Source organism: Prinia subflava, chromosome 2 (assembly GCF_021018805.1).
Source record: "Prinia subflava isolate CZ2003 ecotype Zambia chromosome 2, Cam_Psub_1.2, whole genome shotgun sequence".
Lineage (NCBI taxonomy): Eukaryota > Metazoa > Chordata > Aves > Passeriformes > Cisticolidae > Prinia > Prinia subflava.
The window spans coordinates 52,462,442-52,480,592 of NC_086248.1; the positions used below are offsets into that span (position 1 = coordinate 52,462,442).

The 18,151-nt window shown below is 43.4% G+C and overlaps 1 protein-coding gene across 4 annotated transcripts; it reads right to left on the reverse strand.

Annotated features, from left to right (window-relative positions):
• Window positions 1-451: 451 nt before the first annotated feature.
• HDDC2 (HD domain containing 2) lies at window positions 452-17,931 on the reverse strand. 4 transcript variants are annotated; one of them, XM_063389939.1, is made up of 6 exons: window positions 16,957-17,095; window positions 9,337-9,787; window positions 8,761-8,882; window positions 7,760-7,862; window positions 1,742-1,880; window positions 452-590 (listed from the first exon to the last, which is right to left on the reverse strand). In XM_063389939.1, exons 2-6 carry the CDS (start codon window positions 9,394-9,396, stop codon window positions 496-498), a joined length of 519 nt encoding a protein of 172 aa, XP_063246009.1. In that variant the 5' UTR covers window positions 9,397-9,787; window positions 16,957-17,095; the 3' UTR covers window positions 452-495. The 4 variants fall into 4 exon arrangements, with proteins under 4 accessions (XP_063246009.1, XP_063246008.1, XP_063246006.1 ...); XM_063389938.1 differs by lacking the exon at window positions 16,957-17,095 and adding an exon at window positions 5,505-5,573 and having other exon boundaries at window positions 9,337-9,755; XM_063389936.1 differs by lacking the exons at window positions 452-590; window positions 1,742-1,880; window positions 7,760-7,862; window positions 8,761-8,882 and having other exon boundaries at window positions 9,395-9,787; window positions 16,957-17,856.
• Between the last annotated feature and the right edge of the window lie 220 nt (window positions 17,932-18,151).

The following is an 18,151-nucleotide window of genomic DNA, read 5'->3' on the forward strand; positions in this document are numbered from 1 at the left end:
CACTCCAAAGGAATCTTATCTCTAAACTCAGCCAACAGCTTCTACAGACACATGCTCATTGGTTTTATTTCTCTGTAGCATTGAGTGGACATTAACCCATTTGGAAGGTACTTAAATCCATACATATTTAGAAATTCACAGAACAAGATCACCTGCCCCACATAGTCCATTACATGAACAGATTAGATTGCAATCAACTAATTTTTAAACCTACCTGAATTTCCTCAGTGGAGAATCTATTTGTAACTGAGACTGCATTAATCAGGCTGATTGAAAGAAGGAAAACCTTAAATATACTGATTCTTTGTTCCCTGACACAACCTCTGACCTGGGAGGCAACAAAACTACCTGCTCCCCTCTATGTGGTGCTGGGATTCTCAGCAATGAATGCACAAGAAAAATTCTGCCAGCAGAATCAGTGATGTTAGAGGAGGAAAAATAACGACCAGAATATAAACCAAAGCATTTATTGTGGCTACAGCCTTTAGGAGCACCTCAGGAATGTGGATGAGATGTGGCAGCTATTCTTTTTTTCCTTTCTGTGTTCATCAGAGATACAAGCTGGAGTATTTCTGGGTGAACAAACTTCCCTGCAAAACAAAAGAATGGGAAAGTTAATGAAAAATGCTCTCATTTTGCCATGTGTGAAAGACTGGCATTGGAACAATAGCAGGGATGTCACTTCAGGCTCAGAATAAATGTCAAATTACTCTCTTACGAGAGTGAATACTTCCAGTTCAATCCAACTACAGAGTTAGTGTAGTTACACCTCTTCTTCATAAAGAGCTTGTATTTTGTGCTCCATTAAGACATTTAAGAGCTGAAAAAGGGATGCACCCTGACCAAGATAATCTGAGACTACATATCGTGCTGTAAGAAACCACCCCAATTACAGGAGCACTTAGGGTACCTGCTGTAGGCTCTACACAGACACCAGCTCAATTTAAGTTGTTGAATTCTGGTAGGGGAGCAAAGGTGTCAGTTAGAAAATAAAACATTACAAGCTTCATTCATGTTGTCCTTTTTTTTCCTTCGCTTACCAAAGTCCAGAGAGATTATTATTTCCCTGGGCAGTCATTAAAGTGTAAATGGGACTTGTCAGGGACTGTTTGGTGACTGCTGGTCCTCTTACTCCTGGAGTCTGTCTATCCCTAGTTTTTTTTTCCAGGACAGGATGAGTTAGCTACAGCCCTTATCTGATGTTCAACTACCTTGCCAAAATGATAAAGTTTATTATTTTACCCATCTCTGCTTTCCACTACCAGCTTATTTTGCAAAAGATGAAAAGCGGTGGATAGAATAAAAAGTAACAGAGTTGCCATGTAATCATTTCACTGAGGAGCTTCTCACAGGCACCTTGGGCTGGTCACTCAGCTCCCTTGGGGATAGCAAACCCCACTGGTTCCTGAAACATTGCCAAACAAGCTGCTGTCAGAGCATCGGGGAACACTGAAGACTCCTACATGAAGAGACTGATGTTTCAGGGAGATCTTTACACACATGCAAGTGTAATGAAAGCTGAGCCTCTCTCCAAGGTAAAAAGTGATGTAAAAGGAATTTGGCATAAATGAAATTCAGGTTTAATACCTACAGAGAAATATCTGGTATGTTCACATTGCATTAAGTTTCCCCAGAATATTAGGGGACTTAGTTCTCACTTGCTCAGAATGTCTGTCAGAAAAAAAAGGCAATTTATATATTTCATTTATGATAGAAGGGAAAAAAAGCCCAAATGTCATACCAGCAGTTGAATCAAAAAAATCCTGCAGTCTGCCAGGTGTGTTTTCCAGCTCTTCATACTCAAATGCCTGCAGTATCATCTCACACTGATCCAACTGCTTGACAAACTTGGCCTCTGCAGTAGACTGGTTTTCATATTCCTGAAAAGATTTGCAGTTATAAGAAAATAGTTTTGTTACTCTGAAACAAAACATTAAAATCTCTTTATATATCTAGATTTTTCTTCGTTACTACAAGCCACTCAAGAAACATTCAGCACAATTACGTCTTTCACTTTGTTTTTACAAACACAGTGGTCAGCAAAACACTAGAAATATGTGCCAATTTTATATTAATTGCAGTGACATGTAAAATACAATCTTTTCCATAATCTAAACATACCAACTATTTTGGCTGAATCAGGGATGATATGGAAGCAACTCTGCATGACATACAAGTCAAACAATAGGTTTGATTTAAAATATTTTACATATAAAGATTATTTCAGGCCTGGTTAAGGCTATAAATTACGACAGTGTGTCAGTGTGTGCCTATGCACTGTCACCATCTATTTTTAAGACCCATTTTGCACTTTTCTCACCACTTGCTGTTTCTATATGGAGTTGTTCTTTATATTTCTCCTGTCATTCCTGCCTAATCTTTTTGGTCTAATCTGTCTGAGCTGCTTATGTCCTTATGTCTCTCCTGGGAGATACGAAGGGGAGTGGATAAGGGGTTTCCTCCCTATCAGAACTTAAGTCCCTTAATCTCTCTGCTACCTTTTCCCTCTCTACAGTCATCATCAGTATATGAGCAATTCACATGTCAAGTCAGCTTGAACAATTTTGCTGCCATTTGCTTCCAGCGATGGCTGCAGACATGCCTGGCATTGCATTTTCTCTTTTCCAAATCTACTGCATTGCATATGATGTCTCCTGAGCAGGTCTTCCTGACTCTCCTGACTTCCAAACACAACCCCATAAAAAAGGGTTTTCTTCTGTGCAGGTTAGCATGACTTGATACCATTGGCAGGTCTGACCCTATTCATCATCCCCACCAGCATTAATCACACCAAAGTACACACTGGGCCCATCTGTGCTCCCAGATCCACAGAACCTTCCACAGAGAAGAGCAGCAAGAATGCAGGAAGAGATTTGCCTACTGATCAGAATGTGGCATTCCTTTCTGCATCTTAGGACAACAAATGTGGCCTGAGTGTCATCCACAGTAGCAAAATCCCAGTTTGTAATTCCAGCACAGGGATGTTCAGATAAGCATGACAGTCATTTCTTTGTCTTGCATACTATTAGGAGCCTGTTCTTAGGCTTATTACTTTACCTTTGAAGCCAGAAATCCAGACTTCAATAGCCATGACTGGTTTACTATTCTATTTAGATTTCAATGGTACTCTTAATTTTCAGTTACATCATCATTATTTTAGTAATAAATTTCATTTCAGTGTTTCTATCTTGTTTTTCTCTTTTCAACCTGAGCTTTGCCTCATTTTAAAATGTTTAAGTACTAATTTTCTTAAATCTATTTATTTCTACCCTATTTTTTTATAATCTATTTTGCAGGGGCGAGGGTCCCTCAAAGACAAACAAAACTCTTGGCAGCATTACAAAGTAGAACTTCAGGAAAAGGAGAAATAGGGCTGTTCACCTGTAAAAGTCAGTCCCACCTCCAGCAATTAGGTGGGAGTATCAATGTGTTGCCAACCTCTGTGCTGTACAGCCCACCAGAAGTTATTCACACCTCAGCTCACACTGCCCTCAAGAAACATCAGCTGTGCCACGTGGAACTGTGCACAGTGCTCAAACAAACACTGTTTCCTCCCCACAGGTGGTTAAGATTCTGAAATAACAGTGTACTTTGGAAAAACACTAACTGGACTCTCCAACACCACAGGCCATCCATCTTTTAAAAATCATTTGCGTGCTTTTGTAATTGGGAATAAAAAAGCAGGACAGAGCTGAAATGTGCTGACTCATTTACTTTCCTGGTTTTTCAAACCTATCTGGGATTGAATTATGAAGTGAAAATAGATCTGAGGCATCTTTCTGCTGCCTCTCTCCCCTACACTACATTCGCCAAGTACCCACCAACACCATCCAAAGCAGCAGGCCTTGTACAGCTGAAAGGCAAAGAGAGACAGAGACAAGGGCAGGGCAGTGTGGAAGGACTTGCTAAAAGTGTCAAGAGATCTTGTCCTGCTCAGCACTGTTCAGCTCTAGTCCATAACCACCTTCACTCACAAAAAAAAGTCATGGGGAAATGTCTCTGGCCAGCTGAGAGCACAGCAGCACACCAAGTTATCAGAGGCTTCTTATTCTCTTTATCTTTTCTTTTTTCCTTGTTAAGGAGCAACTAGTTGTTCCACTTAACACTAGAGAGACTACCTGTGAATAGTAGATTTTTAGGGTTGCACTCATGCTAATGAATTGCAGACAGTGCCAATAAATAATCCTGAAAGTAGAAACAAAGACCAAATTATCAAGAGTGTGCACATATTAAATTATGGTTAATGAGAATGATGAAAAACTAACATGCTGAAGAACTGACTCCATACTGACCCAGCTCTTACAGTGTCACAGAGAAGAGCAGCAAAGAAAAAAACCCCAATTATACAGTACTAACCTTATCTATCAAAACCTCATTCTCCTCAATTATAACAGTTTCTCCAGGGAGAAGAAACCAGTGCTCCCTAAAAAAAGTACACACATATTACTTCCCATATCTGATGATGTTGGTTTATCCCGTTACCTTATAGCTCTGAGAGCCCATCCCCACTGCCTGTTCAACCACACAACTACAACAGAGAAAAAAATCCCAAAAATAATCCTAAACCTAAAACAAAACCACAAACAGGGTGTTGTAGCAAAAAGAAGAAATTGAATGCAAATATCTGGAATTTAAATACACTCTAAATAAAAAAGAATATGAATGTAAGATCCATACTCAGGTCACGGAGTCCAAGAAACATGGAATGCATTGTTTGAATGAGAGGTTGTGGATGCAATTCCCTCTGTGTGACGGTATGCCAGGAGGAGATAAAGCACAGTAATTATAAACTTGAATTGTTTGGAAATAATCTAATCATCCCTCATTTCCAAGATCTCGTCATAAAAGATCTCGTCAATTAACAACATGGGTTCACATAAAAATGGTTAAATCACCTTCAAACACAAAAGATACTTTCTAATACAAACTTTTAAGGAATCCAAGACCGGAAATCTCCAGTGTTTGTAGAAAATCATGGGTTTTTTCTCACATTTAATTTAAACTTCAGTTTACTTAATCATTTTAAGTTATTACTAAATATCTGGTCTAATGGAGTTTATTAGAAAGAAATGAAAGCCACAGAAGTTACTTGCATAAGAAGCAGAAGATAAACCACAGCACTATCAGCTATCATTTTTTTCCTGTATTATAAGCTGCAAATGGACAGATATGAAAGAAAGCAATAATGTAATAAAAAATCAGATTTATATCCAGAGGGCCGGATGTAGAGGACAAACCCTTCCTTCAGCTGTACACACCAAGCCCTGGACCGGTTCATCTGAAACTCAGAGGCTAGGGGCAGAATACCATTCTTTTACCCAAGTCCAGTGTTTCTGTTTGAAAAGGATTCTAAAATGACCTTGACTCATACTGTTAAGCTTTATCTTCTAAGCAAATAAATCTCACTTTCTTGAGGTCAAAATCAGAGATGGCACAATTTCAGAGGGAAGAAGGTAATGGGTCACCCTGGATTTTAACACAGGATTAAAAGACTGCAAACTTACTTCCCAGAGTTCATAGATTTCTTTACTGAGGTCCTCTGATAGATGTTGTGTCAGTTGTTGCATAGCTGTCTGAAAAAAAAACAAGCCTTTTCTATTTATCTATTTTCTGAGAAACATTTTTATCATTATCTTTTCTGAATAATTATCTCGTTGTTACCAAGCTAGCAGAAACATCCACTACACAGCATATTACTGTATTTTTTTTTTTGTCATGGCAACGTTTGGCTACAGCCAAGGCACCTCTGGATAACTCATTTAAGGGGAGGGGAAATCTCTGTGCAACTCCACCCAGAACAAGGAATAAGAAGTGAGAGGAAGAACCCTGCAGATACCGGGGTTAGTGAAGGAGGAGAAGGAGGAGGTGCTGCAGATGCCAGAGCAGAGATTCCCCTGCAGCCCCTGAGCAAGATCATGGTGAGCTGTGCCCCTGCAGGCCTACAGAGGAGCAGAGATCTACCTGCAGGCCCTGGAGGTCCATGGTGGAAATATCCACCCGGGGCCCATGGAGGATTTGAAGCAGGGGGATACCCAAAGGAGGCTGTGACCCTGTAGGAAGCCTGCACTGGAGCAGGCTGCTAGCAGAACTTGGGACTCCAGAAATTGTTCTGCACTTTCTTTGTGTTCTCTCAGCTGATCAGTCTCATTTCTGTGCCATCTCTACTGTTTGCTCAGTAACATGAAGGGCTGGTTCTGAAACAACCAACATCACAGGCAAGACAAAGGTTTTATGCCATGATTGTTTCTCCACTTTAAATACAGGATATAGTGTCACAGTATGGTTCCCCATTGCTTGGCACCACTGAAGCGTCAAGGTCTCACTCCTTCTCACCTCTTTCCAGCTCTGGAACTCATCAGATTTCAAGGTTAGGTGGCTAAAATGATTTACCTGGCAAAAAAACCCTTTACTCTATACAGCACCCTCTCTCCTCCAAATAAAACTCCAATTTTTTTTTTAATCAGGTTCATTTTCTGCTACCTTAATGTTGATGAGACTCACTGGTTAAAGTTAGTGCACAGGCAGCAAACTTCAGAGTCAGCTCAATGTTGGCTGTGGAGCAAACAGAAAAAAGGAGAAAACTCTGCAGTGGAAGCGGAGTATTGATAACTCACCTCAGGCCACCTCCTGAAGCGGCTACCCATGGCCTATTTTTGCAACAAAGTATTTCAGAGTCATCCCAAATGTTTAATGCTTTACTCGCCTTCCCACAGAGTCAATAGAAAGTCCTCACTGACTGAAATGGGAGCAAAAGGAGCCACAAATACTTAACAAAACTTCTTACATATACCTAGGCATCAAAATCTCTTTTTCCTTGCCCAAATTCAAATGAGAATTCTCTCTAGACCAATGCTGAAGGCTGATCCTCAGTGACACAATAACTTTTAGGGGCTTCCAGGAAAGACATTTCTTTTGTTCAGTGTTCTGAAACTCTCTGAAGAGTGTAACATACACTTCAGTGATTATCCCCCCACCTTTTATGCTTATCTAGTTAAAACTAGGAGCTGGCAGGCCATGACTAACACTAGGAGTAAGCTCTTTGCTAAGAAAGTGGAAATTAAAGATCTAAAGTGCATCTGGCATTATTTTATTTACTGATTCTAATTTCGGTGTTTCTTTTTTCAATATACTTCCTAGTGTGTTCTTACACTGAACAAAAAAACGCCTGTGAAGAGTTCCTGAGGCATGACATTGCCCTCTAGCTGTGGCTACAGAAATGGTTTACATTTTCTTCAAATAATGCCACCAACCAAAAACAACAAACCAACAGTCTGGATATGTGCAAGGCCAAAAATAAAGTGACTCTAGGCATGCTGCACTCAAAGAATCACAACAACAGAATAAGACATCTGCATCTGAGGTTCTGTGCAAAAGGTTTAAATGAAGTCTCTGTCAACCTCGTGATGTGGCACCACACACATGATCTGACATGAACTGTCATCCATCCTACTCAGTGCACCTACTCCCTGCTCCTCACCTCATGGTAAGGCTGGTGAACGTGACAAATTCAGGCTACCAAAACTGCAGCTAGTTCAGGAATAAATGGCCAAGGTGAAGATTACTTCAATTATTCTTCCATAACTTGTACTTGGTGACGTTACAGGTACAAAAATCACAATGAGTTGAAAACTCTACTTGGTTGTGGCAGGCTTCTCCAATGCCAATGTATTATATTGCTTGGAGTGCTCCTTCACCACTACCAGAACATTAAAACACACAGAATGCCCTGCAGCTGTGGCTTCATACCTTATGTTCATACCTTTTCTCTCCTGTGTTTCTCCTCTTTTGGGATATTATCTGCAGGAGCAATATCTCCAACAATGCATTCGGCCATATCATGAACCAAAGCCAATCGTATGCATCTGACAAGAAGGAGGGACAGAATAATTAGTTTTTCAGCATTTTAAGTTGAAAACTTATCCAAAAGGCTAAGAGACTGCAAAATTTATCCCCCTTCATATACTCTTTAAAGGCTGGTCAGAGCTTTTCCTAAACCTTATGTAATATTTTCCACTTTTTTGTTACGGGGACTATTTTCCACCCAGACATGATTTTGATTTCTGATTTCTAGTCCCTACTGCTTGTAAATGTAGATTTAAGTATAAATACACTGTGTACCACAGCATAATATTCAAAGGCAATGCACTTAGCTTTTGTATACTCAGCTTTTGGAGATGCTCTGGTAATTAACTACATTATATACTTCACATTATTCCTGCGGCAGGTAGAAGGTAATGTGATTGGAGCAATCCCAAATTCAGTCTACAATCTGTCACTCACAGCTCTGTAGCTATGCCAATCTCCAGCAGAATACTCAAAAAAGCCTTCACATCAGCTCCTAGAGCTTCCTCTGCTATCCTAGAGAATTTCTGTGGCTCCTTACTGCTGCTGAGTGCTCCTTCACTCTGTCAAAATCCACATGGTCTGTGGGTCTGACATGGCTCTGTTTCTTCACACTGTGTTTTAACAAAGGTCTTCAGCCTGTTTATTTACTGCTTAAAAGAAGACCAGCTTTGAGCCTCTGCCCTAAGCACTTGCCTCAACACTCACAGTTAAGCATGAAGTTTTTAGCCCCTTTCAATTGTCCAGGTAAACAGGAGGAGATCCTGTCCAAAGGAGAGAGAGAAAAGAAGAGGGGAAAGGATTTCAAAGTCCCTCAGTGTGATTTAAAAGCTCTTACTCGGGACTACAGTTTCTTTTAGCATTTGCAGCTCTCCTACAACATTAACATATGGTCGTGATAAGCAGAGGCTGTCTCACCTGTCCTTGTTAAGGCTTTTGTCTTCAGTCACCAAAGCCATCATCGCCATCCTGTACATATGGTCGGAGACGCTCTCGGGGTTTGCCACGTTCCTGTACACCCATCCTGTCCGCGGCACTCTCTGCGTTCGTGCCACAGAATCACAGAATCAGTGTCGGCTGGAAAAAGCCGCAGAGATCATCGAGTCCACGCTCTGCGCGGATACCACCGTATCCACAGACCGTGCCACTGTGGAGGTTAAATCTCTTGGCTTCGCAGGCCCTGCTTTCAGAGACACCAGCAGAAATTCCGCCCCACCACGGCCTCCACGCTCCGGAGAGCTTTGCTGCTCCCAGCGAACACCAGCCCCAGGCCCAGCCCGGCCCCGAGGGCTGCACCCGGCCGGGAGCACGGCCCAGCCGCGGCCGAAGCGCCGGCACACGGCGGCACCCGCGACTCCCGGCCGGGCCCGCTGCGCTGCCACAGCGCGGGCGGAAGCCGCGGCTCACGCCGGCCTCCGCCAGGCGCGGCCCGCTGCCAGCCCGGCACTGCCGGGGGAACCCGGCCCCGCGCCCCGGCCCTTGGCCCGCGCCCACCTTGAGCTGCCCCAGCAGGCGCAGGAAGGCCAGCAGCCCGGCGCCGCCGCTCGCCGCCATCGGCAGCACGGCCCGGCCGCGGCTCCTCCTCCTCCTGCCGGGCGGGAGGCGGCCGTGCCCGCCCTGCGCCCCCCGGGAACGCGTCCGCAGCGGGGCCCGGCGCAGGTGTGTGGGGAAAGGTGTCAGCGGGGGGAACCGCGTCCCCAGAGCTCTGGCTCCTCGGGTTTCATTAACCACAAAAAAGAACGACACGGGCTGCAACGAGAAAAGCCGCCAAAGCAGGCGGGCTGCTCACGGGCATGAGCGCTGCGGAGCGGGGAAGGGAAGGTGGCAGGAGTGTTCGCTCCTCTGTTCCGCCGGGGTCCAGCAGGGAGGAGCGAAAGGCAGCCTCGAGGGCAGGAATAGCTGACACTTCTGTCGAAACTGAGCATCTCGGTGACCTTTACCATACCTAAAAAAATAGTAAACTCATGTTATTGTTCAGAGAAGAGGAGATAGTTACCAGGGTTGCTGATGAGTTTTAAGTTTTTCTGTGGACTCCCAGCATCTTGCTACAAGCACATACGTCACTTTTATGAGTTGAATAAATAACACGGTGAATAAATAATACTTACCTGACAATCGGTGGATTTTCAAAATACATTGCATTTCTTTGCTACTTTTATATTGCCAACTGAAATAGCGGATAATTGTTTACGTGTGGTGATGAAATAGTCTGTTTCAGGAAAGAACATCTGCAGTTTTGCCAGCTATCAACAGATGGCAGAGTATTTTTTATTTTTGTTTGTGCAAATATTTAAACTCCTAAATTAATAATAAAGCCCACAAGAAACAAGAATCCTAGTCCTGGAAAGTCATCACCTTTACACGGGTGTACACCATCATAGACGTGTTAGGTGTTTGTCCTGGATTAGGGCAAATTTGGGAAGAAACCTCTGAATAGCGCCCCTCTGGAAAGCAAACCCAAACGGCCTCTCCCCAGCCAGTCCAGGAAAAAGAACTTCTTCGGAGAAAAGTGGAAAAAAATATTTATTTAACAACAAAAAAAATGCCCACAAGCATAAAGAATGAATAATATTGTCGCGGTGCCAAATTCGAAGCCCCTCGGCTTCACCCCGAGCTAGCCCATGCACCGGAGCAAGCGTAGTTCTGAGCTGCCCCTCAGCAATTCAAGAGGAGTCAGCCCTTGTGGGTCCTTTGCCCTGGGAGGAGGCTGAACGGCGATAAGATGTCCCAAGCGAGAGCGCAGAGAGCAGGAAAGGAGGATCCAGTCAGCCAGACAGTTAAACAGCAACTTTAATCTTAACCAACACTGTCAGGGCCAGATAGGACTGGACCCCGAACAAAGGGATTCAGGATCTTATAAACCTTCAGCAGAGGGGAGGGGAAATGGGAGTTCCTCTTTGTGGCCTCCAATCGTAACTTATCACCAGGGAGACAAGGGGAGGGGTTGCGATCCTTGGGCCAATGAGGGAATGGGGGAGGGAAAACACTGTGGCGGGAAAAGGAGATTGACACATAACTGAAGCGAACTAAAATTAGGAGCTTGTAGGGAGGATGTATCAACTTACGCATATCAATTAGGGGAAGGGGTACATAGAACATATGCATACAGTATTGGACCCACCAACATTCTAACTTTTTCAATTATTTCATACCCAAGTCCAATCCACCCGGTAACCCACCCATATTTCTTTCGGCTCTTCCCTATCTCTAAAACCCTTTCTTTAATATCTTTCTTTCAGCTCCCTCTCTCTCTTCCTAGAGTCTCTCATCAAATCTTCTCTCTCGTCTGTCCTTCTTCTCCTTGACACATTCCTTCGAAACACCTGCCTTCTCATGCTTAAAATGTCAATCTTTCTCCGGAGGGCCCAGCCAGGGTTTAACACACTAAGCAGGGCAAATTCAACCATCCACACCACCACATAATATGAAACAATAAAACCTCTCACTGCTCCGAACAGAGATGGTAAACTTGAGAAAATGCTTGCCGTGGGTGGCTCAGCTCACTCAGTTCTTTATCAGCCCCAGTCCCTCTGGAGGCCCAGGCCCGGTGGGCCGCAGGTGCCAGCCCTTGGTGCTTCTCTGGCGTTTTCAGTCTGGAGCAGATTTAAAGAGTCCCAAGAAAAAGGAAAAAAAAAACCAGTCCAGGGAACTTCTCTGCCTTAGCTAGCTAAACTAACTAAAAAGCAACAAAGATCTCTGTCCCGGCTGCCGGTCTGTGCTTCAGACAAACACAGTCCGGAGAGGAATGTGCAGGAGTGAGAGCTGTTTTCAAAAAAAACTTGGTGCTTCTTCGTTCCCTCCTTCGCTCTCAGAGCCAGTTCTTAAGGGCATAGAACTCAGTAAATAGCACAGACAGAACAGATGATTGGGGATACAAGCATCATGAAGTCACCCTAGGACAGTGTTGCAGTACAGCTTTCCTGGTTGAAGTGAATCACATCTGTGCAAATTTGTCTTGACAGCTCTTGAAACCATGGAAAATAGAAATTTCATACTTTGTGCAGGCTGTCTGCCTTCCCCAGTTTGTTTCATAATGTCCTCTTTGGATCTCCTTGTGCCCACAGTTCCCCATGGTATTGCATGCCACTCCCAAGGGAAGTTTAGCTCCCCTGTATTGAAATCCCCCTCCAGGCAGAGGCAGCCTGCTCTTGTATGGGCCTTGAACTCTTCAGCAGGCAAGGCAGGCCCGGGATACCCCAACACCTCCTTCCCGGTGATGTGATTCAGGTCTCGGCTGTCTTGGTAGCTTTCACTGAAGGTGCCCTGACTTGATCTGAGAAAGCACCAAAGTGAGCCCTGTGTCCAGCCAGCGCTTCACCAACACCAAGCGAAGGGGGACAGGAACTTTCCTCAGCACACTGGCTGTACTCCTGATGTAGGCTATTTCCCCTCTTTGGGATGAGAGCGGGCTATGTGCTTGTGTTGGACTTTGCTTTCAGGTCCTTTCTGATGAAGCTGCTAGCCAGCTGTTTCTTCACAGTTGGTACCAATAGAAGGGCTTATTTGGCCTTAGATCCAGAACTGAGCATTTATCCTTGTGTTCCTCTGTGTTAAACATGTTGAAACTTCTGCCAGACCAGTCCAGAAGCTGCCTAAAGTCCCTCAGAATTTAAGCTCTAATATTTAGTGTGTCAGCGATCCCTCCTAACTTAGCGTTACCTTAAAATAGCCTGAGAGTGCATCCTGTCCTGTGGTCCAGATTTTTGATATGACAATGCTCTATATAGACCCTTGTATCAATCCCTAGAGTACTCAACCTGTTTTGGTACTTCAGGCACATTGCCAAGCCACCAGTGCCACCCACTGAGCCTCTCAGCCTAGGCCATTTTCAGTGCATCTATTAGACATCTTGTTCATACCATAGTTCCTCAGTTTGTGAGTGAAAGTGCTGCAGGAAATAATTTCAACCACTGTAATGAAGTCAAGATCGATTGTGTCCACTGCTACATCCTTGTCCACAATAGTAAACCATTTTGTTAGAGGATGCAGTCAGGTTGGCCAAGTGGGATTTGTTCTTCATAAATTAATGCACACTGTTCTTAAGTGCTTTCTTGTCTTTTATAGGTCTCTTTCTAATAGAGCTTCTTCAACATTCTTTCTGTCTCCTGCAGCCTCTTTCTGGTTTCCTGAATGGTTGAGAAAAAAGCCTTCAGAACCCAATCATAAAAATAATACAGAGTAATTTAATAATTTGCATTTTAAATGAGATGCTGGATCTAGTTCAGATATGCTATTCTTAAGGCTAGCCGATAACAGATACGCTGTCTTTTAACCCTTCCTGAATGGATCTATGCAATGTACATGTTTAGTATTTCTAGCACTTTAAATCCAGTAAACAATTTGCTCTTGCATATTCATTAATAATTCTGTAATATGGGTAAGTCTTATACATCCCACGTGTATGGAGGAGGTATGATTTCCAATTTTATTGTCTGATAAATGCTTTACCACTGATGTCCTTAAGGTATGTTTCTAGAATTAACACTTGAGCGATAATCACGAGGCTGGACTCACAGGCACTGGCCTCAGTGTTGCTTTTGTAATATTTGTCAGTTTTGTAGCATTTATATGTATATAATTCCTCTACAAGCACTTTGTGTGCTGTTTTTGCATATTGCTTATTGACACTGGTTTTCCACCCAGTCATTATTCGACAGTAGTTAGAGGTATTGTTTATGTGCTTTTCCAAATACCTATCAAAGCATCATGTGTAGTGTTAAATACATGGAAGCTCAGTAGGCTGGAGGACCCCAACAGAGTACAAATATTAGCTCTGTCAGGATTTTATTCTTCAGTAAGTGCCTGAAAACAGAAACAAGTCAGCTCCATACAATTTTAAGCAGCTTTTTTATGTAGTTAAGAAACTTCAGCAAGGATTAGCAAAGTCTCCCTACAAGATATTAAGGTAGTGCTAAGGCTTAAGTCTCAATCTTTCATCAGTCTCAGCTGGGTTTTTTTCTCCATCTTTTGCCAGAACAGATGGCAATTCCAAAAAAGAAATCCCAAATGAACTGGTTACCGCAGAGTAATTATGATTTATAAGCTGGAGATGGCGCTCTTTGCCCACAGATTTCTGCTTCAACCGCATTTGCTGCTTACCAGTGCCAGGCTGAAATTGTGCTTCCATTTCTTTAAGAAATAGCGCTGGAGGAGAGAGATTGCTTTGTTCACTTGGTGCAGTAATGTGAAAATCATCTCCCCAAATGCCAAGGGGCTGGGAGGAGACCCAGTAACTACTCCTGGGTGGATCATAATCAGTTTGTGCTTTATATAATGTAGCACCAATGATAACGCATTGGGTTTTGAAAATCCTCATATGTTCTGCCAGCACGGGCACAGTAAACCTTGTATTGGCAAAATATCTTCAGGAAAAGTAATTAGTTGATAGGATTCATTCATTACCATGTGGCATGAAAAGAAAAAAAATGTTGTGTAATTCAGTGGACAGGGCAAAATGGTTATGTATCACAGACCCATCAGGAAGGAATATCAGCCTTGATGCCCTCCCTAATAGCAAAAAAATAAATGAGCACCTGCCAGACACTATAAATGGTCATTTTAGTTTTCCAGAATGTAATATCTTCCCTTGTCTGAGGCAATCTTAGCAGCTATGTAGAGTTAGCTAGTGAAAATCTGTTGCAAGGATTCTTCAGTAAAGGTACAGAAGAGCAAACCTCTGGAGTGACAGTACATGTGTGTCATGTGGCTCCCCTCACTCTGCCATGCACCTCACCATGCTGGACTGTCTCCTTGTGCCCAGGGAGCCCCTCTCTGCCCTGTGTGGGCTGTCAGTGCTGGTGAGAGGCACCGTGCACTGATATCTGTGCCAAGGGCTGGACGTCTTCTGCTTAGAATCACATAATAGAATTACAGAATGCTTTGGGTTGGAACAGACCTTAAAGACCATCTAGTTCCACCCCACTGCCATGACTGGGGACACCTTCCATTAGACCAGGTTGCTCAAAGCCCCATCCAACCTGGCCTGGAACATTTTCAGGGATGGGACATTGACAGCTTCTCTGGGCAACCTGTTCCAGTGTCTCACCGCACTTACAGGAAAGCATTTTTTCCTAATATCCAATCTAAACATAGTCTCTTTCAGTTTAAAGCTGTTCCATCTTGTCTTGTCACTACGTGCCCATGTAAAACATCCCTCTCCATACGAGAAGGCTGAGGAGAATGTACACTTATGGTAGCATTCCAGTAGTCAGCAATAACTGTCCAGAGTGTAGGGACAGTTCAGGGTAGCTAACCTGTAGCATCACTACCAGAAAACAAATATTCTTCTTGCTGCTGTTCCATAACATCTTGGGCTTTCTGTGATTAACAAGAGATTTTCTATCAGAACCCTTAGGATTAACCTATCTAAACCTTCAAAATGAAGAAAAAGTTATTTTATCTTATATGTGTAACAGATCTGCAGAACCAAGAGTAGAACTTTAGAATGGCACATTTGGGGGAAAAAAAGTTAATTTAAGAGTAAATCAATCTTACATGAGCAGAACATTTCTAATGTAAAAAGGCAGCTGAATTAGAGGATTAGGTCACACTGCCTGATTAACATCATTTGATCTTTTGCTATTGAAAAGCCACTGGTCTTCTCAGAGAATGGAAGCATTCAAACTTTAAATGACACCACAAGCCTGGCTTAGAAAAAAACCTGCTAAACTGAAAACAACTTGCCTTGCTTCAGTAATTGTTGATTTGTCTCTGCTGTGGGGGGATGCATCCAAATCAGGATTTAGAAATCCCTAACATTTTGCTACAACAAAGAAGGACTGCAAAACTGAATGAGGGCATCTTGGGCACTATGTGGGAGAGGCTTACAGCATGTGAATCTTGTCTTGCTTTGCCATATCATATTTATTTCTTATTTAAAGGTGGAAGACAGATACTCAAATATCTGTTTGATGTTTGTTTTCTTTATTATGCATTCCTTGTTAGTTTTGCCTTTTTAAATTTGCAGGGGGAGGAAATGAAAAGGAAAAAAAAAAAAAAAAAAAAAAAAAAAAAAAAAAAAAAAAAGCAGCTCACCTTGGACCACAGAGCCCACTCAGAATCTGAGATAAGAGAGTGAGAGAGGCAGTTCTAGTTATAGTTTTTATTGGTTTTAAAACTGAATTTGTTCTAACTAAGAAACATGTTTAAACAGAGAAGCTTTTCTTAAAATTATACCACTTTCTTGTGAGCCTCAAAGTAAAATTGTAACAGATCAGCCTTGGTCTTCTGAAATTTTCTAAGGTAAAGTGAGAATGAGGGAACCACTCTATGATATAACAGCCTTTTGTCACTGGAAACACCAAGAACAAGAATAAATCCCACGTTAAAAAAAAAATCTTCTGGCTACCTCTCATATCTTTTCTGTTAAAAAGCTTATACTGTTTTCACTTAATTGTACTTAAATGAGTTTTGAGGGGATTTTAACAATCAGCTGCCACTGTCAGCACTTAGTAAACAGCAAGCAGACAGAAATAAAAGAATTTATTTCCTATCTCTAATGATCTGATGATCAGTTTGCTCAAAGGATTTTTCTGTGCTTTTTGTGAAGTACTAACCAGTATTCACAAGCAGTCTATTTTTATAATTTTAAAAAATGCTTATTTAATATTCACTATGTTATTTTCAGTTGTAGTGTTATTTGAGTTGCTAGAGATGAAGAAAAGCAGTATTTTAAGATATAGAAAAGCTGTGAATATTCTTGTTATTCCCCCAGTCATGCTTTTAAGCACTGCACATTCATATAATGAGCACAGAGATCCTGCTCAGACTCTTGCTTTTCAGCCATCTCCCAAATGTCAGCCAAGTCAGACCCTGCTTAGCTTCCAAAATCAGATGTGGTCGGGCATGTAACAATGTAAAGAAAAATAAATCCTGAAAGGCACTCTGAATTATAATGTACCTTTTTTTTTTTTTTTTTCCCTGACATGCCAGAAAGAACAAAATGGAAGTTTTATCACAACCCTGCTTCCTTTTGGGTGCCCCCACCCTCCCTTATTACTGGGAGCAGCGTTTTCTCAAAATAAAGGCACACTGATTTGTTTGTTATTTTAGGCTCTGAGAAGCAGGTCAGACTGGAACCCTGTCCAAATGTGTGCCTCTAGTCCCCTTACGGACCTGCGAGCGTACTTATCTCCATCCGCTGCACGGCACTGAGCGCATTGTGTCCCTGAGCTCCGGCAGCGCTCAGCGCTGTCTGTCTGTCTGTCCCTGCGGCGGTGGCCGTGCTTGCAGCCCGCCGCCGTCTGAGGCTCCCGCCGGTTCTCACACTGCGAGACGTGCACGTAACTCGCTGCCTTACCTTCCTGCCCCCCCGCACTGCTTGGCTATTATTTTGACGGCTGGTGACAGGGCTGTGGAGCCTCCCTTCCCCTCTGTCACCCTGCCTGGCAGCCGCCGCTGGGCGGCCCGATTTGTGCCCTGCCAGCCCCGGGGGAGGGGAACACCCCGAGGCCGCAGCGCTCCGCTGCGGGGCTCCAGGGGCTCCTCTGCGGGCAGGCTCGCTGGCCACAGCCGGGGCGGCACTCGCTCCTCTCTCACGCCGCCGGTACCGCTCCCACACTAACAAAAAAAAATCTGCTTTGCTATTTTTGGCCAAATATTTGAGCCTTTCAGACATCTCTGAACAAAACACATCGGCCATAGGCGTGCTGTTGCTAATGTGAGGGAACCTTTTGCATGGGCCTCTGCTTTCTAACCTGAGATTGGCTTTAATTATGCATTATTTCGCCTTCCTCCCTGTGCGCCTGTTGCTGAACGCGTTGTGCCACCCAGCGCATCAGTCGATCACGGCAGCGCACGGAGCGCGGTGCTTCACATCCCGGCTTGGGCGGCATTCATGTGCACCGAGTGGAGACAGCAGCCACTGTTAAGACGCTGGGTAGGTTTAAGCATGCTAGGGCCTGTCTGTCCCTGTAGTAAATAGCTTTGCTGACATTTAAGCTGCACATGGCTTGATGTTAGGTCAAACAAAAATGTCACACTATAATCACTTTTTAAATAGCTGTTTCCGGCTCAGTTAGTACTGTATAGTTCCAGAAGAGAAAGCACTTACAAGCTGACAGACAGAAAGGGGGAACCGTCTGTATAGGATGTTTGCCTAATCCCATCCCTGCCCTTGCTTGTCAGGCTTGGAGGCTTTGTTTGTTTAAAAAAAAATGCTTATACAATTTAATGCCACTGTACTTTTCAGCTGGGCAGACTCTAAAGAAAACTCACGAATAAGCTCTGAGGAGAACTCACAGCTTTGATGTGCCTGTGAGGGGGTTGGTGGCCCAGGGGGCAGCCAGCCCTCAGCAGTTTTGTGGCTGAT